Raw genomic sequence first — 22,600 nt, 5'->3', positions numbered from 1 at the left:
CTGGAATGAAGCAGAGCTGGAAGGAGCAGATGAGGAGAATTAAGGGGGAGTCCTGGTGTGACCATTGCTTCAGGGCAGTGCCTGCCAGCCTGAAGTGCCTGGGATATGAGGTTCTGAAATCACACTCTCAGCAAGCCTGAAATCCCTCTGCCTGATAGATGCAGGTCAGCTGCTCTGTCCCCAGACTTAGGCTCTGGGATCGCACCTTTCTAAAGAGAGTGTAAATAGAGAGACAAAGGAACCCAGAGCTCCTCTGGTTGTGGGTGCTGACAGATTTCTGCCCTCTCCAATCATCTTATCAGCTCTTTTCCAGGTGTTACCTTTTCCTGGGTTAAAGAAGAATGGCCTCCAACTACTGCCAGCTGCATAGGATAGGGGTGGATGCTAATTCCATTTGCAGGAAACTCAGGCCTCAACTGTTTCTTTTCAGGGGGTTTTGGCCATCATCGCTGTAGTTGGGTAACATCAGAGCTCAAAAAAGGAAATGGTCCTCTGCTCGAGTAACCAAGTACAAAGCTGAGAGTTAATAGCTTACATCCTCCTGCAGCCACGTGCTGTCTTCCCTTGTGGCCAGGTCCTGGCAGAAAGAGAGCAGCCTCCATCCTGTATTTCAGAAGCTGTCTTGGTTCCACTTGGTACAGAGAAGTCTGGTCAAATTACATTACAGTTATACTTTCCAGAGAACACAAGTTTCTTTGCAAAATTAAGACATTTGTCTGCAGCCTCATGCATGATTTGGTGCATCCATGAGCCACAGGTTTTCTGCAGACTGGAGTCATGAGTGCTGAGGTGGCACAAGACCTGCACACTCACCCCCATTACTGATATTTTCTGCCTTGCCCTCTCCCCAGCAGCATCTGGCAGAGGGATGCTGCAGGATCTGCTTCTCAGCAAAGGCTTTTCAGAGAGGGAGCAGAGCCCTGACACATGTCATCACTGTTTGATCTTCAGCATGCTTGGCTCCCCTTTGGAGGGCTCCCATGTAAGGATGCTGCTTCATTTAAGCATCTGTTATCACATTGTGCTGAGGCTGACAGATGCTTCCAAGCACAGTTAATGCTTGTCGGCAGCCCCAAGCCCACAGGCTGTGGTGTGGGAGGACTTGGAATCCCACTGGGGTGCTGGGTCTGAAGCCCATGAGCCAGAGGTTGTTTTTCCTCAACTGGAAATGTACCCAGTGATTGCCAGTATCACCAGCAACCCCCTCACCCCTAACATCCAGGTATTTGGAAGCACCTCCTGCTTACAGTTCATTACTGAACTGCTGAAGTGTGTGAACAATTTTCTTGTCTTAGTCATTCATCCAGACACTGAGGATCTCTGCGCATGGGAAAGCCTGTGGTTTCATTTAATATACCTGAGGAAAACAGGCTTTCTGTTCTCCTTCCTGGTACAGGCTGGTGGAGGGCTTGTGCTCCTATCTTTTATTTCCAAGCTCCTTTATCCTAGGAAGTCTCTTGCTTTTGCCTTTCAAGAAGTGTCCTAGAATAGCTTCAAACTGCATTATAGGCTCAAGGTGTCGTGGGACAAAGAGTTATGGGAACACACCTGCTCTCTGCCTCCAGCACTTTGTTTGTGTTATTAACCCATTGCAGGCTCCTTCTGATGACCTTCTGTCACAAGAAGAGTCTCAGTTTGTCCCTGGTTCTGTAAAGGTGCCATGAGTTAAGAATCTGGTAGATCCTCTGTGTGGCTTTTGCCATGGAGGGCTTTCCACAGAGGGTATGAGGCAAAAGGAATTTGGGTGCCAGGCAGAAGGAATTTGGGTGGTGAGGATATGGCTGGACAGTCACTTAGATATTACATGCACTTCTTAGAATCATAGAATCATAGAACAGGCTGGGTTGGAAGGGACCTCAGAGATCATCAAGTCCAACCCTTGTTTCCAAGTGTGCCGTCTAGAAAATTAGAAAGAAACTCCACCCTAGGAAAATCCCATTCTTAGACAAAGCACTCTTCTTCCTACCCCACCCCATGCTTACTCAGTTCCCAACCCATCACCTCCTGGATTCCCTTTCCCTTGGTCCAAAATAAAGTGCCTAAGTATAACTTCCTTGGAATTAATGGGCCACATTTAACTTGACTTTTAAAAATTTGGAAAGATTTTAATTGTACTGGCTATAGCCCTTTCTGAAACCCACAAAAATATTTTAAGCAGCAATTTGAAGTTTTCTTTGATGAGAGTGATCAGGGCAGGCAATCACAGGCAGTAAAAGTGGGGGGAAATGTAACAAACAGACCCTGGGCTGTTATTTCACCATCTTGTGAAGGACCTGAGATCATTCCTTTCACCCTGATCCCCCTTGTCATGTGCCACCTGGCTATCCTGGTCTGGGAGGAGGGAGCCAAGGTGACACAGTGATAGACATGAAGCATAGGCAGCACCTGCCAAGCCTCAGAAGACACCACTTGGGAAATGTCTGTTCCCACCTTTGCCTCTGCCTTGGGACTCCTCAAAGGCCTACCCGAGGCAGACTCAGGGACCCCTTCACAAGAAGGGCAAACAGGAGGTAGGATGCTGGTGACTGGCTCCACTGCCATCATCCGACACTGTCTGCTTTCTTTCCAGCACACCCTGTGATTAAGAATGGGCAGGTGGAGTGTCCCCAAGGATACAAGAGGCTGAACCGGAGCCACTGCCAAGGTAAGGATGCTTATTCTCATCTCTCTCTCTCTCCTTTCCATATCTACTGACAGAGCTATAATTATCTGTGCAAGTAAAATGGGATTTTCTAACTCCCTGATAAAGATCTACAAAGAACGTGACATAAAAATCCCCGTTCTTTCATCAAGCATGAAAAAAACAGGTAACAGTGGACTACATGACTCAGCTAATAAGCATATTCAGCAAATAGTTGGGCCAGCACAAGAAAACTCACTTAATAACTCCTACTGATTCAGTAAGGGCCTCTGTTGTGCTCTGCTCCATGTGATTGTAAAAACACTTGTCCTGTCATCTGAAGCAACAGAAGTTCTGTTGCCTGAAAACATTTGGGAAGGTTCTTGTTCAGTTGTTCATTTTTGGGTGGAAGAGTGCCATAAAAGTGAGTCCTTCTATTCCGAGCCTGTTACTTGCACATGCTCCAGTCTGCCCTGCCAGCCCCATGATGCTGGGGTCTATCCATTTCTCACTCCCATGGTCCATCAGCTTTCTATTACGGAAGAACCATTGCTCTGCTTTTCTTTCCAGTTCATGTTTATTTGGCACCTCTTGGCTCTCAGGGCTGGTGTTTTCCTGTGCTCTGACAGAAGGGGAATTTTATGGTTCACTTTTCATGATTCATGAAAGCTGAGGGGTGTCATCCCAAAGCTGCAGCAGGGAGCCTTGGTACTGCCCGTGCTAGAGCTAGTGATCCAATGACTCATCTCTTAACTGGGACTTTCCACCATGCTAATTTAATTAATGAATCAACCTCCCCACATTTTCCTGAGAGACAACTTTCAGCAAGGCAACAGACTATGTTCCCTTTGGTGGTCAGATCTCATCCCTTATTCATCCACAGCCAGTGCTGGGGCATAAGGAGCTACCCCAAGACATTCAATAGGAGTTGGAGGGCCTGAGGGGCTCATGTCAGCAAGCAGACACCTGCAGTGTGTTCTCTGGGTTTGTGTCCCCTCTGGGGCAGGCAGAGGCATAGTGCTCTGAGTAAATGAGGGATATTGCAGTGTGTGGAGTTGGCTAGGAAGATGTTTTGCATGTGAACCAGTGTTTTTTACCTCTGCATGCTCCTTCATAACCTGGGCTGGAGAAGTACTGTTCTGAAGACAGACTGCTGCCTTGAGGTACTTGTCCTATCTCTGCTGTTACAGTGGGACGTATCCGAGCACCTCTCTTAGGGTCCAGAGTGAGCAATTTGGCTGATAGTCTGTGAGAGACTACATGGGCCCTTCTGTTGCCAGGATTGGTAGAACAGAACCCAAGGATTTGGACAGCAGCAAATGGTTCCTGAGGTCATTGGTTGCAGTGGAGCTGAACTGGGAAGATGCTGAGCTCTAGCTTCTCAGGCTTTCATTGAAGCACAGATGAGTGACTGCAGGAGTCTCGCTTACGTCTGCATGATCTCCTTTCCTTTCCTTTTTTTCCCTCTTCCCATTGGAACAGGGCTGCAGTGACTCCAAGTTAAGAGCACTTGGCAAGCCTAGTCAAGTACTACTGGCACTGGAAGGGATAATGTGGTTGCTGGAGAGAAGGCAAAGACTGTCTCAGATGCTGCAGGCTGGGGAGCCTACAGCCAGTGTCAGGGAGGCCTGCATGCACAGGGGTCACTGCACAGGCACCTTGGTGCCTGGTCACTACACCAGCACCTTGGTGTCCTATATCCATGATGTCCATTGCTGACTCAGGTCCTTTCTGCTCACCTTGCACCACTGTAAACCAACCTGCACCTTTCCACCACAGGCTGCCTGGCCTAGCATGGCTGTTTCTGAGGAGGACTGGCAGGCTTGTGCGGGGCAGGAGGAAGCAGCTGACACAGCTTATAGATCATGGTTTCTGGTCCCTGAAGCCTCCTGTAGGCCAGCTGGGTCCCTGTGATGCTGCAGGGGGTAAGAGCGCATGGCCCAAGCGTGCCTGCCTGCTTCTGTTCCCTGCAGGGATTTCCACTGCAGGTGGGTTCTCTGCAGACAGTGGAATTGAGGGGGCTGGACTGAGGCCAGGACATGGCCATGGTTTATATTAAGCTCATAAAGCCCAGCCCTTGGTGCTTGTTTGTTTTGTGCTCTCATTACTCTAATCCCTTCAATCCCTTTGCTTATGTGACCCAGTTGGTGTGTTGAAGTGATGGAGCACTCTGACCGTGCTGGGGAATGACAGGGATGACCCCCAGGCTCCTCTGTAGAACTCAAGCCTCTCCTCTGGGTGGGGTTCCCAGTAGATTTGGGGTCTGGCTGCTGATTTTTCTCATGAGCTCTGTCCTGTGTTGCTACAGAGCAGGAAACCATTACATTACTCAGCCAAACCCTGCTCCTCCCTGGCCTGTTGCACATCCTGGTAGCATTGGTACTTCCAGGACAGCTCCTGTGTGTCTCAACCATGTATGGGACAAACAGGGGTGTGAATAGAGGAGTTTAAGAGGTCAAGGCTGTGGCGGACCTCTCAGGTCAGTGAGTCTGAACTCCAACTGCCATCGCTGTCTGTACAATAGCTCCACTTCCACCAAGCAGTGATGCTTCAGCTCCAAGGATTAAAAGTGTTGGCAAAGCTGTTCCTGAGCCTGGATGTTCTCAGTCAGACTCTTCCAGTGTCTCCATTCTTCTCAGTGTCCCAATGGTCTGCTTCTGTGCCCATTCCACCTTGATACAGTCTCTAGAGCACCAATGGGTGCTCTCAGGCAGCTGAGGTCTTACCAGGGCCTTTTACACCAGCAATAGGACTGCCCCGTGTCTTTGCAAAGTGTTTTGCATGATTCTGCCTAGCATCATGTTGGCATTATTTCTTGGTCTTGGCAGCTCACAGATGTCCTGTGAGCAGGAAGTGCACTCAGGTCCCTCTCACTGCCTGCTCCCACCTCTTAACCTGTAGCATATATTCCTAGGATTTGTCCTGGGCTGGTGCTGCGGTTTATTCTACTCCTGCTGCTCTGTTCTCCCATCCAGCTCTTTCTACACTCCTTGTGCCTCTTGACACAGCACATTTCATCAGTACACTTGCTTTTATGGTGCTGATCTCCTTACTGAAGATATAAAGCTATATCAGTCCATGAGGATTGATAAAGCTCTATCAACCACCATGAAAGCTGCCCTCTTCTCCCTCTTATGAACCTGTTGCCAGTCCCTGCCTTCTCTGGCTTAGCTCATGCATTCCTGCATGGTGCTGTAGGAAAGGCAGATGCTGCAGATGAGATGAGACCAATGATGTTTCCCTGGGTAAGCCCAGCTCCCTTCCTCAGATGTTGTGTGCTGAGTCAGAGACAGAGGCAGAGCTTGAGGTAGATCTTGAGCTTGGCATCTTCCTGCTTGCTCAGCCAGTTCCCAGAAGACTCTACATCAGCAACCCAGAGCCTGGCCCACTGTTCCTCCTTCTGGCTACATGTATGGGGATGCCCTCCATGCATTCTGGCGTTGGGTATTTCAACGGGAATCCTCTATGGATGACAGGTCCATATAAACAGGGCCAGGGGCTGAGTGAGAGGACAGGACTTGCCACTCCAGACTTGCAAACAATGACCATGATGGCCGTAAGAGTGCCCCTGCGAGGGTGGCTCACCAGAGGGGCCACATCTGTTTTCCATGAGGAAGGCAAAGCAGAGCATGAGCCATCCCTGCAGCTGCAGTAAGCAAGCTCTGCATTGCAGATGTAGGACTGCTGTCACTGCGAGGTTCCCCACCATGCTGCTTCGTGCAGAGGCTGACTCATACATCAGCCCAGCTGAGACCCCTCTGTCTGTGGCACCTGAATAGGAGACACTGGGTAGGGGACTCAGTTCACCCTCAACTTCTCCACATCTCACCAGGCCTTCTCCTCTCCACAGATATCAATGAGTGCTTGATGCAGGGCCTGTGCAAGGATGCCAAGTGTATGAACACCCGTGGGAGCTTCCGCTGCACCTGCAAGCCTGGAACCATGCTGGACCCATCCCGTAGCCATTGCATCTGTAAGTGCTCCAGGGAGCCCTTCAGTCTGGGAAAGGGGCCTGAGCAGGACCCTGTAGCTGAGTGGAGACTGGAGCATGCATGCTTCGTGCCTCTTGCAAGTGCTGCAGAGTGCCTGCTGTTCTGTCCTGCACTTGTGCAAGATGTAACACCATGCCTCAAGCCCCTTCATCCACCATTCTTCTCCAATGGCATCCCATGACCCCTGCTGCTGTTCACTGCAGAGCCCAGAGGGGATGTCCCTGCAGTGCAGCAGTGGAAGATGTGGCCTCCCAGGCTGAGAAAGCTCCCACAGGACTTGGATTCGCTTGAGACTGACATTGCTGGGGGGATGGCTCGATGACTGGGAGGGGCTCTGGGGTGGGGCAAGTCCTGGGACAGGCTGGGAAGTGCGGACAAAAAAAAGCTCAAAGGAGGAGAGGCTAAGTGTCCTAATTTCTCTCCTCGGTGAGTGTGGAGCTTGCCCTCCAACCCTGACCCTGCCGTTGTGTTTCAGCGGACAAAGCAGTGTCAATGGAGCAGGGGCTGTGTTACCGCTCGGCAGCCGGGGGTGTGTGCTCCTTCCCCCTCTCCCACCACATCACCCAGCAGATCTGCTGCTGCAGCCGTGTTGGCAAGGGCTGGGGGAAGAACTGTGAGGAGTGCCCCATGCCTGGCTCAGGTGAGACGTGCCTCTTTGGCTTTGCCTGCTCTGGTTGGATTGGAGCATGGGGTGCCTGAACTTGCCACCATGCAGACAACTGGAAGACCCAGAGCTGAGTGATGCAAATGCTGGCCTGAGGAATGGGTACAGCAGCCCAGGGAGTAGATCTGGATAACACTGGAAGACAGAGAAATCCCTGATGGGGAACCACTCTGTACCAGAGGAAGAGCACAGTCATGGCTTTGCTTGACAGCCCTTTTGTCTCTCATGCATCTTCTGATGGGGTGAAAGCCACATGAGGATGTTTAGCATATCTCAGCATGGGATAAAGTGGAGGTGAAAGCACCAAAATCCTCAGGGCTCGGAAGAATCTTGAGGTGGTTTGTGCAGAGCATCTTGAGTGAAACACTCAGTGCCAAGATACAAGGGATTCTCTTTTATCTGCTTCCTTGTTCAACTTGGACCTTCCTGTGGCATGATCTCTTTCTAGAATTCCAAACCCCAGGGGAGGAATTTAGTTTTCAGTGTCTGGGAGTACTGGCCAGTGCCTGCTAGAAAACCATCCTGCCCTGTGAGCAGGTTCCTTCTGCTCAGAGCATCCATCCACTGCAGCCTAGATGTGTTTCTATAAGGATTTAACCCTTAGAAATCTCCAGGAAATTATAGGATGGCAGAAACTGATCCCTGCATTCACATATATGCCTGTCCAACTTCACTGCTTCCTTCCACTGTGCTATCACCAAATCTTTGTGTGGTAAGCCCACTGATCCCTGCATCTGTCTCTACCTTCCAACCTCTGCCCTCTAAAGCTTTGATTTGATTTTCCTCCACAGAAGCCTTTAAGGAAATTTGCCCAGCAGGACATGGCTATACCTACTCCAGTTCTGATATCCGCCTGTCAATGAGGAAGGCAGAGGCTGAAGAGTTGCCCTTCAACTTGGAAGAGCAAAGGGAAAGCAGCAACTGGACATTGGACTGGGCAGCAAGGAGACAGCAACTGCAGGGCAGCCAGCGTGGGAGCATCCTGGAGGCTTTCTCCCACCCTGGCACTTCAGCAGGAGGGGGTAGTGTTGTGTCTAATGCTTAAAGTTGCTCCATCTGGGCTCCTGGCAAGGGTGGGCAAATTATCAGGTCCTGTCATGCCCCCATGGATTGACTCCTAGCTAATAAGGACTTTCTACATCTGTATGAACATGCAAGGTGTTCTTCAGCCCTACTAGTGTTCCTGGGGCATGAGACACTGTGTCTTCAAGTCTTTGGAGAGGAGATTGAGTGTTTCAGGCTTCTGCAACCACATCTTTGCAGCTGGTGCTGGCTGGCTAGGCTGCCTTCACCAGCATCTCAGGTCTGTGTGGCAGTCCTGACACTTCAGTCCCTTGGGCTTTTGTCCAGCTCAGATGGAGTAAAGTATGAGTGACTGCTTCTGCCAGCACCTCCTGGAGCGGAAGCTCCTAGGGTCTGCGCAGCACCAGGAACGGAGTCAAGGTGTGTTGGCTTTGGGAACAAGCTCTTGCAGAGGAATGTGAGAGACTGAGGGGCAGTATCTTACAGGTGGGGTGAAGTTAGGACAGCCAGGATTTGAGGAGGGTGCTTGCCTGCCTTGTCTCTACTCACCATGCACTGTTTCACTTTACAGGTGAAGTTTCTTCTGCTGTGCAGGTGAGTAAGGTTTACCTTGCTACATCTGGGTTCATCCATGGTAGCTTGATGGGTAGGAAGGGAGATGTCGTACAAATAGGTGACAGGGACATGTGAAATGTGATCAGAGAGAGCACTCAGAAGAGCAAGTAGCTGCTTCCGAAGGGAACAGCCTGTGAACTGCAAACCCTCCCATCCTGGCTGAGTTGCAGTGGCTGAAGGCATGGTGCCACATGCCTGGTCAGCCCTTGCTAAGCAGCCATTAGCTCAAACCAACAGGAGCTTGGAGCTCTGCTGCACTAGTTCATGGTCAGCGTGGACTCCAGCTGGCGTTTGCTGGCGCTGCAGTAGGAGCCCGGGCTGCTGTCAGCCTGGCGTGGCTGCAGGGCTGGGCAGGCAGCAGGAGACTCTCTCTTTTTTATGAATTGCACTTGGAAAATGTGCCTCTCTTGATCCCTGCTGTCAGCAAGAAGTTGAGCCGTATCTCTCCTGTTCATCTCTGTGCCCCCCCCTTGCTATAGCAGCCCAGCCTTCTAAACATACTTGCAGCCCCACATAGAGAGAGGACAGCACTGCCATTGTCACTGGCTCATAGACATGAAGTGGCTTGCCCAAGGACATGAGAGAAATCACAAGATCGGGAAAAACTGAAAACCTAAGTTTCAAAATTTGAGGCAGAGCTAGGCTGGGACTTGTGTTGATCAGCTGCCTATTTTCTTCATCCATTGTGGGAAGTTCCTCAGAGCAATGATCCAGGTTATGCTCTGACTTCTCCCTTGACAACTATGGGTTTACCCAGAGGGGATGCTGAAAAAGAGTGCTCAGCACCGAGCACCCTTCTGGTAGGCAGCTCTCTGAGGCAGGTCGAAGCAGTGGCTGTCATCAGCCCTCTAGGGTTGGCAGTGACAGGGGCAGTATTTACTGTGCCCAAGCACTCTGCAGGCCACCTTGCCAGACACCTTCCCCAGGGCAGTGCCCTGGGTCTCAGCTCAGGGCATGCTGGCATGGTGGCCCTGCAGGTATCCCCCTGGGCATGGCCAGGAGCTGTGTTTTGCTCAGGTCAGAGATGCCCTGCCAGTTGCACCCAGCTATGTCAGCCTGTCCTGCCAGCACAGTCTCTCAGAGAGCAATAGGAGCCAGGAGATGGGTGGGAAAGAGTCTCAGGGGTTCTTCATCCCAGCGGTATGCACATGGATAGAGGCAGTCCTATGTTTCTGTCCCTCAGGGTGCTTCTGATGCCAGCATGGAGCTCGCCATCCACAGAGGTGAGCACCCGGCTGGCGGGAGGTCAGGGTGGCTCCAGGGAAAAGGATGGGGCAGCAAGGAGGGAGGAGAGCAGGGTGTCTGGAAGCTGTGTCCTCTGCAGGGCAGCCCCCAGTGCTGGGCAGGATGGGATCCCAGCTGGACTGGCTGCAGGGCAGCACGAGGGACCCATGCCACACTGCAGTGATGGTGTGGGGTTCTAGGGGTGCAGGGAGGTGGTGGCTGTGCAGCCAAATGAAAGAGGCTGTATTAAAGAACAAGATGGTGAGGTCTCTACAGCCACCCTGCAGCACCTTCCCAGTGTGCTCTCTTGCTTCAGGGAGTGTGGGGACACCAAGCACTGGTAAATCTTGGGTCTGCACCTCTGCCTGGGATTGGGGGCTGCACCTCACCTCTCTTCTTCCTCAGCAGAGAAAGAGGAGTCCTGGCTTGGTCCTCCCCAGCCTGGCCCCACCACCATCTGGGATGCTGCTGTTCCAACACAGATGCCAGCACAGGGCTCAGGTGTGTATCAAAAAACCATGTAGATGTGGCACTTCAGGACATGCTGTAGTGTGCATGGTGTTTTTTCTGGGTTGACTGTTGAACTCAGTGATCTTAGGAGGTCCTTTCTAACTGTGACGATTCTGTGATTCCACCTCTCTTGGGGATTTCCTTCCTCTCTCTGCTTGGTTCTATGGGGAAATTATGCCCTAAGTTCTGCCCAATGACTTTCCTTTGCCCAGCCTGCTTGTCTTCCCACATGCCCCACTTGACTTCCCAAAGAAAAGACCCTGCCCTACCACGTGGGGTGTTGTCACAGCCCAGCCATGGCTGCTGCCAGCCAGGGAAAGCCAGCTGGCTGTGGGGAGGCACGAGAGCAATCCCAAATGGGGAGCAGAGTGTGTGGCTCCCCAGATCCTCCCCCAGCTGCAGCTCAGTTGCACTGTGCAGTGGTGGCTGCTGGGTGAGAGGGATCATGCCTCAGCTCTGGTGGCTTTGGCCCCATTCCCTCTGTGGTGTGAGCTGAGTCATGGGGCAGTGGGAGCACAGGGGAGGCATGTGGCTCCCGGGGAGGCTTGTTTACTGTGACAGAAACAAGGACGCTGTTGTTCCAGGATTGCTCAAGTGTCTGGAAGCACAGTTCCTGCCCTTCTCTGGGGGCTGGAGCACCTTGGGGACCAGGCCTGGCAGAGGCACCTTGTTGAGGAATGTCTCGTCCTCAATAGCCTTTTGTTTGGGGTTGAGCTGCTCCACCCCACCCCTGCCAGCTCAGTGCTGAGGGGCATGCAGCACTCCACTGCCTCCTGAATCCCTCTCTGCAGGGCAGTGGGGGGGGCTGGTTGACTACTTTGCTGCCCTTTTGTGAGGCCAGGGCACAGATGAGCATTGCAAGGGACTGGGGCATCTCATCTGGGCTCAAGCCAGAGAAGGTGGCAGGGTCTAATACCCTGTCCCTGCAGCCCTACAGGCACTGGATTATCGAAGACACAGAGGAGCAAGCTGAGCCTGCTCTATCTCTCCCCAATAAAGAAAAAAACAACATACTGGGTGTGATGCTGGGGACACAAGGCAGATCATCGACTGCTGCCCCAACTCTGTGCTTTCTCCTTCCAGAGGTCAGTGGCTGTGCTTCTTCACCCTTCTCCTGTGGAGCCGGCGCTTGTGTGCTCACCCCAGAGGGATACAGCTGCTTGTGCCACCCGGGCTACACATTGGACCCCAGCCACCTCCACTGCATTGGTAGGCTGACTCCTTTTCTGCCTGCCAGGCCTCAGTGGACAGTCCGTCCTTCACTTTCCTGCAGGAAGGTTTTCTGGCAGCTCTGCTAAGCCCCTGGCCACCCACTGCAGCACGGGGCTGTCAGAAGGCTGCCATGCAGCTGCTGTGGTGACTGCCTGTCTTCCTTCCTTGCCTTGGCACAGATGAAGACGAGTGCCTGAAAGATCCTTGTGCTGGAAAAGGTCGCTGCATCAACAACGTGGGCTCCTATTCGTGCCTCTGCTACTCTGGATACACCCTGTCTGTCTCGGGGGGCAAGCAGAGCTGTCAGGGTAAGTGGTGTCCACCTGGCACAGGGGCTGCCACCTGCCCAGCTGCTCCCCGGTCTCCCACACTCACTCTGCCATGCACATGCACACACACCTGCACACTTGCACAGCCTCCCTCCCCCCAGGCCTGTCCATGGGAGGGGATTTCTGTGGGAATCACCCTCTCCTGCTCACTCAGGGGCAGGACTTTGCCTGCAGGGATCTGTGCAGGACTCTGATGACTTGCGTGGCAAGGGGGTGCAAGGACAGATGGGCAATGGAGGAGAGTCCTGCAACAGGTCCTCTGGGAAAAACCTGCTGCTGGTGGAACAGCTCCTCTCCTGCACTCTGCCTTTCATACACTGGAGCGGGAAGACTTCAGGACTGTCTCCGTGTGTGTTGTCAGATCGCAATGAATGTGAGCAGCCCTCAACCTGCCACGGACAGCGATGCATCAACACTCCTGGCTCCTACCGTTGTGAATGCAAGGAAGGCTTCACCTTGGGCCCCAGAGGACAATGTGAAGGTGAAGCTTGCCACTCCCTGTTTCCCTGTGTCCCTCTGCCTCCAACTCACTCTGCAGGGCTAAACACCTCCTTCTCTCACCAGTCCATGTCTCCTGCATGTTTCTCTGCTCTGTGCCCTCCCTGAGAGCTGCCTATCATCTCCTCTACCTGCAGGAGGGACAGACTCTCCTGGGCTGGGAGAGAAAAGTTCTCCTGAGATCCTATCCCACCTCCCCAGGGAGATCCCCCAGGACCAGCCCATGCTGTTCAGGGAGGAGATGGCTGTGCATTTTTGTGCCAGCTTGTCACCAGATCCTTGTGCTGGAAAGTGGATTGCAGAGAGTGTGGGCTGCAGGGACTCGGGCCACCTGTCCCCATGGCGTCCTGCTCACGTGGCATGACCTGGGTCCTTCAGAGCACTCGACCTTGTGAACATACGGTGTGCCTGATCAAAGATCCTAGTTTCTCGGTGGCTCATCTGCAACAGAGAGTGGGAGACTATTTTAGGAGGCAGTATGGTAAACAGGGCATGCACAGAATGCTACTCCCCCACCGTGGCCTCCAGAAAGCACTTGCCTTAAGGACTTCCTGATCTGCATCCTAATCATAGTTTCGAAAGTCCCTGATGAAACAGCTCTGCACAGATGCTCTCTGATCCCTTTCTCTGCCCATGCACATTCCTGGCCTTGGCAATATCCTGGGCAGTTCATTTTGCTGTTGAATTACGTCAGCCCTCAGATGTGGGTGTAGGACCCTTGGGTGATAAGTGGCACTATAAGAAGTGTTGCCCAAGTCTTGGCAAGCTCATCTCACCTCCTTTTGGGCATTTCTGTGCCCTGGAGGGTGGCTTTGAGGATCCAGCTGGAGGAGACATCCTGGAGAAGACTGTGCTGTTTACCACTGGGAGCCTGAAAGGAGTTTGTTTCTTGGCAGATATAAACGAGTGTGTGGATCCCAGCCCTTGCCCCCATGGGAAGTGTGTCAATACTCTGGGCTCCTACAAGTGTGTCAGCTGTGAGAGTGGCTACCAGCCCAGGAACGGAAGATGTGTTGGTGAGGAACATGGGTTGCCTGTGGGAGGCACCCTCTGCCTTCACCTGCTCTCTGCAAGCCTGTATAGGAGCAGTATGATCCTCCTGCAGGAAGCCAGCCTGCATGTCCAGGGGAGAGTGCCCTCACCGTTTCTGTGGCCAGGGATAGCCCTGAGCACCCTTCCATTGCGTCTTTCTCTCTGCTGTGTCATGCAGATGTGGATGAATGTCTCGTGGAAGGGACCTGTGCTCACGGGCGCTGTGTCAACCTGGACGGCTCCTTCCGCTGTTCCTGCTACCGGGGCTATGAGGTGGCACCTGATGGGAAGAGCTGCCAAGGTACTGGGGAGCTGTGAGTCCAGACACCGAGTCCAGAGCTTTCTCTGGGCTTTTCCTGAGCACTTGGTTCTGCCTGAGTCCTGGCCACTGTGTTGGCTGGTTCCCTCAACGTATCTGCCCCTGGTCACTGTTCCTCCACATCCTTCCCACTCATTTCCCTCTCCCTTGTGTGCTTATGCAGACATCGATGAGTGTGCTGCCCACACTGCCTGTCCCTCTGGACTCTGCCTCAACACCGAGGGCTCCTACTCATGCATGGCTTGTGACTCCGGCTATGTTGTGTCCAGAGATGGCAGCACCTGTGAAGGTATCTATTTCCCAGGGAAAGAGGAGTGGGAAGGAAGGGAGAATGCTAGAGGGAATGAGAAAAGAGAAAATTCCATAGCTGGGTTATTCGTGGAATTTCTTTAGCCCCAGGATCCTTCTCCAGCTCATTAGCTTTCTGATCAGCAGACAGCAGAAGGGGAAAATCACTTAATCACTTAAGAAATCACTTAATCACTTAAGAAATCACTTAGAACATCAAGAAGGTGATCTTTCTCACACAGAAAATGGGGGGCAAGGGCTCACTGATAAGACTTCTGGACTAATGGTTCCCTGGGGGATTCTAACAAAGACCAGGAGAGTACAGGAGGCCTAGAAACATGGGCAGAGAGGAGCTTTGTGTGGTTCAGTTCAGAACTGTGTGCCTGGGAGCACATGCCCCAAGTGTAGGTCCTCAGCACAGGGAGAAATTTGGGTCCACAGCCAGTGGAGAGGCTGTGGGCAGCCAGAGTTCATGTTTTTTCCCCAGCCCCTAATGTAACTCGGATATGTTTAAAAAGGAAAGAGTAGTTTGAGGGCTCTGCTGTGCCAGGTTTGCATGGCAAAGAGTTAACACCAGCACGGATTTGTGCTGTTTGCTTTTCTCAGGCATGAGGGCACCCAGATCCACCCTTACAGCCTGACTGCCCCAGCACAGGCAAGGAAACTCACTTGCTGGTGGCTGCCCCTAGGGCCCAGGGGACATCCTGGGCTTGAGGCTGCTTGATGCAAATTCTGTTTGAGGGAAGAGAAGGGAAGGGCTAGAGCTGGCAAAGGTATTTGTTTAAAAGATTGGCCATGTGCTGCAAATTTCTCTCTGGAGCTCTGCAGCCTGCACATAGCTGGCAAACAGATCTTGCCTTTGATGTGACTCTCAGAGGACCTCCCTGCACGGGGGCCTCCAGTGGGGGAGGGAGAGGGAGGCTTTCTTCTTCTCCCTCAGTTTAGTTGTCTGAGAAATCCAGTGTGAAATGAACTTATTTTCCATGCAAATTTTGGATGCAATGGAAGAACCCTGGTTTGCTTCCTACTGTCTGCCCTCCCCCTTTCCCAGGACTCCATGTGAACCTCTTCTCAGCCATTTTACCCCAGCTGTGTTAGGAGGACACCTTATCAGGGTTCGATACTGTTTGGGTCACACTGACCCAATGGCAGGATGGCATGTTCTTCCCTGCCTCAGCTGGTGGCCTTGCCTGTGGATCTGAGTTTCATATCTGAAAAATGATAAGGGTTTCATGATAGTTGTGTGATAAACTAGGTTATGGTTCATATCCAGAAGGATTAAAAAATATTTCTGCTTGCAACCCTTGGAGACTGAAGGGCTGTGAATCCTGCTCTGAGGTGGTGGGATGCAATGCTGTTTTATGCCTGTGATGTGCTCACTGCTGTGTAAAGAGAAAGAGCAGATCCTTGCCCTGCTCTGAGGAGCTGTCAGTCTCAGGGTTTTAGCTCCTGGCAGGAGTACAGCAGGACCTTCTTCACTAGCTCCACTAGCTGCACACCAGCCCATCCTGATTAGCAGTGTCCTCCAATGCTTCCCCTTACCTTATGGACCTGCTGGCAATGGCAGCCTGCTGGCATGTCACAGCTCTCTGTCAAAGACAAGATTCCCTTCTCTCCTCAGCTGTGAGCAGAACCCTCAGACTGCCAGCAAGCTCTGGCCAGTGCCTGGGAGGGTTGAGTGGGAGAGGGTTTGTGGGGAGCTGGGTAAGCCCACAGCCAGCCTTGGCAGGAGGACATCATAGGCAAGTCTGGAAGGTAGAAAAGAAGAGCTGCAGAAAATATGGATGGTGCTAGGTTACTTCCCTGCTGTTTGGTCTTGCATGGTTGTCTAACAAGAGGGTTTGTCAGCAACTGTGGCTCTATGCTGGCCTGTTGCTGGTTGTAGTACTCAGTGCACAGCTCTGCTGGGGGTTGACACAGGGGTCAGCAGTATCCCTCTGTTCACAGAGTCAAATGGCTGAGATTGGAAAGGACCTCTGGTGATCATCTTGTCCAACACCCCTGCTCAAGCAGATCCATCTGGAGCTGGTTGCTCAGAACCATGGGCAGATGGCTTTTGAATATCTTGAAGGAAAGAGACTCCACAACCTTTGTGGGCAATCTGTGCCAGTGCTTAGTATACCTCACAGTAGTGTTTCCTGATGCTCAGATGGGACCTCCTGTGTTTCAGTTAGTGCCCATTGCCTTTGGTCCTGTCATAGGGCACCAGTTACTTGATGCTTTTTATTCTGGTCCCTGTGATGGAGGGGAGTGAATGGTCTTGGCTGACTCTTCACAGTCCTTAACAGGAGTCTCTGCCCTCATATCACTGTGACAGGTTGGTCTAGGAGAGCAGCTCAAACCCATCTTGCCAGCCAACAGCTGGGTGGTGGCTTCTGTGGGTGAGGATCTTCTGCAATGGTGGCAAGAGCTGGTGCTTCTTCCCTCACTGCTGTCCCCTTCTGCTTGGCAGATATTAATGAGTGTGAGGACCCTGCTGTTCAGTGCCTGAGAGGAGAGTGCAGGAACACCCTGGGCTCCTATGAGTGCTACTGCCAGCCTGGCTTCCAGCTCATCAATGGCACCATGTGCCAAGGTAAAAACCCCATCCCTGCAGCTCTCTGGATTCAGGACATACGACCCCCTTCTTTCTCAGGATGGGAGATGCCAGTGCCAAAGCAGGTGATGCCACTATGCACGGCACATCCATAAGGCTGTAGCCAAATGCAGGATCACCGTGGACAGGGAAGATCTGTTTCCATGGCAAGAAAACCAGGGGCCAGGAGCCCTGCAAGAGCTGTCAATCACAGACTGAGGAGAGGGAATCCTTGTGGCTTTGGTGAAGGATGCCCCCCAGAGCTGAGTGTATGATGACCCTGGCTCTACTCCCTCTTCAGATGTGAATGAGTGCCTGAACAGCAAGATCTGCAGCCCCAATGGTGAGTGTCTCAACAGTCAAGGATCCTACTTCTGCATTTGTGCCCCTGGCTTCTCAAGTTCAGCTGGTGGAGTCAGTTGCCAAGGTGAGCTGGAAGTTGACAAGTAGTACCTCAGGTTCTGCCCTCTGTTCCCTCCCCTGGTGTGAGATCCAGGTTGATGGTTTGGACCTGATTTTGCAGATGTGGATGAATGTGCAGACGAGTCTCGGTGCTCACAAGGCCAGTGCCTGAACACAGAAGGCTCCTACAGATGTCTGTGTGAAAATGGGTTCAAACACTCCCAGGAGACTGATGACTGTGTGGGTAAGAGCTCATCACTGAAGACATCTGCTCCCTAGGATTTGGGGGATAGATGCAGACAGTGCATGAGGAGAGGGCAGTTCTATTCCCAGCACTGAAAATTGCTGGTGGTTTGTGAAGACTAGCAATGGCTCAGGGCCTCTGGCCAACTGAATATGACCAAGGTGTTGCAGTGTGGAAGCAGGGTCCCTGTCTGACCATCCTCATCCCCTTGTCCTCCTCCCTGCAGATGTGGATGAGTGTAAAGAGTACGGGGATGCCATCTGTGGCACGTGGCGGTGCCAGAACAGCCTGGGCTCCTACCGTTGTATCATGGGCTGCCAGCCTGGCTTTCACTGGACCCCTGTGGGTGACTGCATTGGTGAGTACACCCCCAGGTCCCCTTGTCCTTCCCAGGGACATCTCTGCCAAGGGTGCAGGGGCTGAAAGCGTGTGGCTGGTGGAGAGGCAGATAATGCTGAGAGTTTGTTTTCTTGGCTGAGCTGCCTGCTTGTGTCTAGACTTCTCACTTCTTGGCATCTGGAACAGACACTGCATTGTGCTGCTTTCCGCTTGGAGGGAGTCTTGGGCTGGTTACAGCCATTCCAGGCTTGGTGCTGGACCACGGCTCCCTGTAAGCTGTGCTTGCTGGAGTGGCTACATGTGCCAGCCACCTGCCTGGCAGGGCTGGGTGAGGGGAAAAGCTGCTGGTACTGTTGTGTGCTAGGCTAGGGAGTCTGGGTTTGGAGTTCAGTCTCCAGCAAACAGGAAAGAGCAAAGGGGTTTCTGCAGTTTTTGGGATTCCCCAAGCTCAGCGAAGTAGCTGCTGCCAGCCACTGGGCTTAGAGCTGCTCCAGGACTCAGACTTAGCATCTCCTGTGGAAATGTTTCTGTCCTTGGGACCAGTGGGCTGTGAACACACAGCTGCTCTGCCTGCTTCAGGGAAATCTGCCCTATGCAGTGGTAGGAGGGGAGCAAGATGCAGCCAGCAGGTCTGGAGGCACAAGACCTGGTTGTAATGGTCCAACCCCACCTAGCTGGGGGGAGGCAAAGATTTCTCCCTGAAAGCTGGAGAAGAACCAGGTCAGGAGGAATGGAGTATCACCCTAGATCTGTTTGCACTTGCCCCACATACTTCAGTTGCACCCTTCTGTCTCCTGCCAAGGGCAACCTGTAGGCTCTGTATTTCTTTATGCTTCAGCAGGGACCTGTGCTACCCTCAGCTGTCCCTGCCAACCACCTCCCACTCTTCCCATCCACTTCCCATTCCCATCCTCCTCCTGTCACTGTATCCACATAGCCTGTCTGCAGCTCTGGATGATGCAGGAAGCTTTTCTTAACACACACACTTAGAGAGGGGAGGGAGTGGGTCAGCCAGGCCCAGACCCTCACATCAAGGGAATGCCTGCCCCATACCCAGGGCTTGGGGCCAAAGAACAGTCTGGGCAGGGAGGATCCATTGGGAGAGATTGGGCCTGGGGCAATTCATGCTCTCCTCTCTGCTGCAGATATAGATGAGTGTGCCAACGAGACGCTGTGTGGGAGCCACGGCTTCTGCGAGAACTCAGATGGCTCCTTCCGCTGCCTCTGTGACCGTGGCTATGAGAGCTCACCCTCAGGGCACTACTGCGTTGGTGAGTGTCCCACCATCACTGCCACTTGGTGAGGGAGAGACATCGGCAGATGCCAGGCTGGTGTCGCATCTGCGTAACATCTGCATCTCCTGAGGCAGGGACAGGGACAGGGACTGCCTCTGTGCATGGAGAATCCCAGACATGAACAGCGAAGCTCATGGAGGCAGAAAACCCTTCCCTTAGCACCTCAGATCTCTGGGCCTGCAAAGAGCAGGGGTCTATGAAAAAGCTTTTGGCTCCCAGTGAACAAGGAGCCCTTCTCTGTGCAGATGCAAAAGAGGTGCTTGGGGTCTGGAGGCACTGAGGGTGCTAGAGAGATACTTTGTGAGTACATTGAGAGAACAGTCAGGGTGTAATATAAAGAAAAATGTTTTCACCATGAATACTGGCAGGTGATGGAACAGATGTCCAGGATGGCTGTGCAGTCACCATCCATGAAGGTTTTAAAAAACAAACAAGACAAACCCCTGAGCAGCCTGGTGGTATCCCGTAACTCACCCTGCTCTGAGCAGTGGGCTGGACCAGAGACTTCCAATTGACCCTTCAAATCTGGATGATCCTGAGATCCAGTGACTCATTGCAAACTGGATTAAGGATCCTTGAACCCACTGAGAGCAGGATAGGAAGCTCTTGCCAGACTTTTGTTGAGTCTCAGTGTGAACAGGGCTCTCATCTGGTCCCTGGTAGCTTCCATCTCCCTGCTGAGGGGTGGCTCCTTGCTGCAGGCCATGTGCAGGCTGCCCACACAGAGGCAGGTCTCCAGCTGCCACTGCTGCCCTTTCTTTGCAGATGTGAATGAATGTGAGCTGATGGTTGCTGTGTGCGGGACTGCGCTCTGTGAGAATGTGGAGGGATCCTTCCTCTGCCTCTGTCCCAGTGACCACGAAGAGTATGACACACAGACAGGGCAGTGCCTGCCCCGAGCAGCCATGGGTGAGTAGTCAGCTTGGGCAGAAGCATGAGTGACAGCTAAAGCAGGAGTGAGGTAGTCCTGGCTGGGGTGAGAGAAAGCTGAGGGGTGGCCAGGGCTGCACAAGCCTATGCAGGTGTGGGCAAATTTTCATCTGGGGAGAGCCAAGGAAGCTGAAAGTCAGAAACTGGGACAGCCATAATGCTGGTGATGGGTGTGCTCTGGAAAATCCTAGGTTTGGGATGCTGTGTTGGGTTTCCAAGGACCCCATCCCGTCCCTGTTCCGCTGTCTTCCAGTGGGCCCCGAGGTACACACAGCCCACCTCTCTGACAGCGCAGAGCGCAAGCAGTGCTACTACCACATCAGCGATGTTCGCCTGTGTGACAGTGTCCTGGCCAAGAACATCACCAAGGAGGAATGCTGCTGCACTGTGGGGGCAGCCTGGGGTGACAACTGTGAGACTTACCCCTGTCCCATCCAGGGCACAGGTAGGACTATGGCCCCACTACACCAGATGAGGCTAGTGCTCTTCCTACCAGCTCCACCTTGGTTGCACTAACATGTGATTTCTTTTGTTTCCATCTGTCCTTGGCATCCACCTCTTGGCCAGTGGAGTACCAAGAGATATGCCCTCTTGGGAAGGGCTATATTCCCCAGGAAGATCTGCACTCAGGAAAAGTCTCTTTCACAGGTATTAGCATCATTTTCTCCCATTTCTACCAGGGGGAAGAGAGAAGGCTTTGTGTAAAGCCCTGCATAGAGATGCATCCACAGAAGTGTCTCCCTGAGGCTCTGTATCTAACATCACGCTGCTGCTTTCCTTAATCCAGAGAAATCATAGATTTGCCAGTATCTGCCAGTATTCTGGCAGTCCTACCTCACTGCTGGCAGTGACTCAGTGCAAACCTCCCATGTCCATTTTGAACCAGGGATGTTGGCCAGTAAGACACAACCCCTTCAGTTACTGGATAGATCTCCCAGTGGCCAGCTGGCTCAGTCTTTGGCACTTCACCCCCAGGGTGTTGTGTTCTCGACCTTCTAGAGACACACATGAATTTCATATGTGTGAAAGTATCCCGTTCCACATCATTCCTCCTCCTGCTCTGCCTGTGGGTGCTTCCCCACCTGCTCCCAAACATGTGGCCATTGGGAGGGTTGGGAGGCTCACTTGAGAACTTACTGGTGATCCACACCAAGGTGCTATGCTGGCTTGTTGTGGGCAAAGCACACAACCCACTCTGCTTCCATGGCTCTGCTTCCTGAAATTCTCTCTCCCTCCCTCCATTCTTCTCACAGACATGGATGAGTGTGAGATATTTGGTTCTGAGTTCTGCCGCAACGGACAGTGTTTGAACACGGTGCCGGGTTACAAGTGCTTCTGCCGCACAGGCTACTTCTATGACCCCAGCAAGCTTGAGTGTGTTGGTAAGATGGCCTCAAAAAGCAGTGGGGGAGCCCCACCACATGCAGAGGCACAGCTGTGCTGCTGCACCCAGAATTGTCCTGGATGCCCACGCTGTAGGGTCAGCTCTGGCTGAACCTGGAATCCTCCTGGGTAACAAAAGAGGAGGTGTCAGGGAAAAGGTCAGTGCCCATATCTACAAGCCTAAAACATTGCTCTGTCCTTGTGCTTGGGCAGACCAGGACGAGTGTCAGAACGAAGTGTACTGCATCAATGGCGAGTGTCTGAACACGGAAGGCTCCTACCACTGCTTCTGCAGCCTCCCTCTCGTGCTGGATGCCACCGGCAACCGATGTGTGAACCTCTCCATCAGAGCAGGTGAGCCCTAGCCCCTGCTACAGCACACCGTTACCCTGAACAACCTGCCCCACAGCTGGGTCTCCTGGGAGGGTCCAGCTGGTGGAGTCTCCGTGCCAGGCTGAGAGTGGCACTGCCAGTGTGCAGCTAGGGCAGACGGGGAAGCTGGGACACATAGTAATTTGTCTCAGGACAAGGGGGTGGCACTCTTCTGGATGATTTTTATGGCATCCTTTGCTTGTGGCACCCACAGATGCCTCGGAGGAATATGAAATCCACCTGGATGTCTGCTGGCAGACCGTCGCTGACTACATCTGCCAAGACCTGCTGCATGGCGAGCAGACCACATACACTGAGTGCTGCTGCCGGCTTGGTGAAGCCTGGGGACAGAACTGTGCACTCTGTCCACACAGGTCCTCCGGTGAGAAAGGTGGCATGGCTGAGCATCTCCTGTCAGAGGTGGGGACAGTCTGGGCTGCTGCCTTTCATGCTAGGCAGAGCTGGCCACAGATGGCTGCAGCGAGGGCTCCTCTTGTCTGCATTGCCGAAGCCAGACCAAGGAGTGGGTGAACCCCCCCATTTCTGCACCAGTGGGTACGATGTACCTGAAACTGGTCTGGAATGAATCCAGTCTCTGAGAAGAGAGTTCCTCTGTGCATCCTGTGCTCCTCCTTAGTTTAGGATAGGTGAATCAGTGGCAGACTGGGATAGGAGTACACTGGAAACTGGGATTCTCACTCCCAGGATTCACTGGCTCTGAACAAATGCTGTTT

General features: G+C 52.8%; 1 protein-coding gene across 2 annotated transcripts in view; it reads left to right on the top strand.

Annotated features, from left to right (window-relative positions):
• LTBP2 (latent transforming growth factor beta binding protein 2) overlaps nucleotides 1-22,600 on the top strand; it is a 72,454-nt gene that overhangs the window by 44,879 nt on the left and 4,975 nt on the right. Inside the window, exons 9-32 of one of the 2 annotated variants that reach the window (XM_030451587.1) lie at nucleotides 2,570-2,644; nucleotides 6,471-6,593; nucleotides 7,088-7,252; nucleotides 8,068-8,298; nucleotides 8,871-8,893; nucleotides 10,098-10,137; nucleotides 10,547-10,639; nucleotides 11,732-11,857; nucleotides 12,040-12,168; nucleotides 12,551-12,670; nucleotides 13,584-13,703; nucleotides 13,898-14,020; nucleotides 14,202-14,327; nucleotides 16,779-16,901; nucleotides 17,203-17,328; nucleotides 17,425-17,547; nucleotides 17,774-17,905; nucleotides 19,032-19,157; nucleotides 19,947-20,090; nucleotides 20,365-20,556; nucleotides 20,679-20,759; nucleotides 21,365-21,493; nucleotides 21,708-21,848; nucleotides 22,081-22,248. In XM_030451587.1, coding sequence (XP_030307447.1) covers nucleotides 2,570-2,644; nucleotides 6,471-6,593; nucleotides 7,088-7,252; nucleotides 8,068-8,298; nucleotides 8,871-8,893; nucleotides 10,098-10,137; nucleotides 10,547-10,639; nucleotides 11,732-11,857; nucleotides 12,040-12,168; nucleotides 12,551-12,670; nucleotides 13,584-13,703; nucleotides 13,898-14,020; nucleotides 14,202-14,327; nucleotides 16,779-16,901; nucleotides 17,203-17,328; nucleotides 17,425-17,547; nucleotides 17,774-17,905; nucleotides 19,032-19,157; nucleotides 19,947-20,090; nucleotides 20,365-20,556; nucleotides 20,679-20,759; nucleotides 21,365-21,493; nucleotides 21,708-21,848; nucleotides 22,081-22,248 — 2,979 coding nt within the window. Of the gene's footprint in view, nucleotides 1-2,569; nucleotides 2,645-6,470; nucleotides 6,594-7,087; nucleotides 7,253-8,067; nucleotides 8,299-8,870; nucleotides 8,894-10,097; nucleotides 10,138-10,543; nucleotides 10,640-11,731; nucleotides 11,858-12,039; nucleotides 12,169-12,550; nucleotides 12,671-13,583; nucleotides 13,704-13,897; nucleotides 14,021-14,201; nucleotides 14,328-16,778; nucleotides 16,902-17,202; nucleotides 17,329-17,424; nucleotides 17,548-17,773; nucleotides 17,906-19,031; nucleotides 19,158-19,946; nucleotides 20,091-20,364; nucleotides 20,557-20,678; nucleotides 20,760-21,364; nucleotides 21,494-21,707; nucleotides 21,849-22,080; nucleotides 22,249-22,600 lie in introns of both variants that reach the window. The other variant, XM_030451586.1, reaches the window with a different exon arrangement.

The sequence above is a fragment of the Calypte anna genome, chromosome 5A, assembly GCF_003957555.1.
Source record: "Calypte anna isolate BGI_N300 chromosome 5A, bCalAnn1_v1.p, whole genome shotgun sequence".
Taxonomy (NCBI): Eukaryota; Metazoa; Chordata; class Aves; order Apodiformes; family Trochilidae; genus Calypte; species Calypte anna.
Note: the sequence above shows the minus strand (reverse complement) of the source record. Positions and strands in the feature narration are given on the sequence as shown.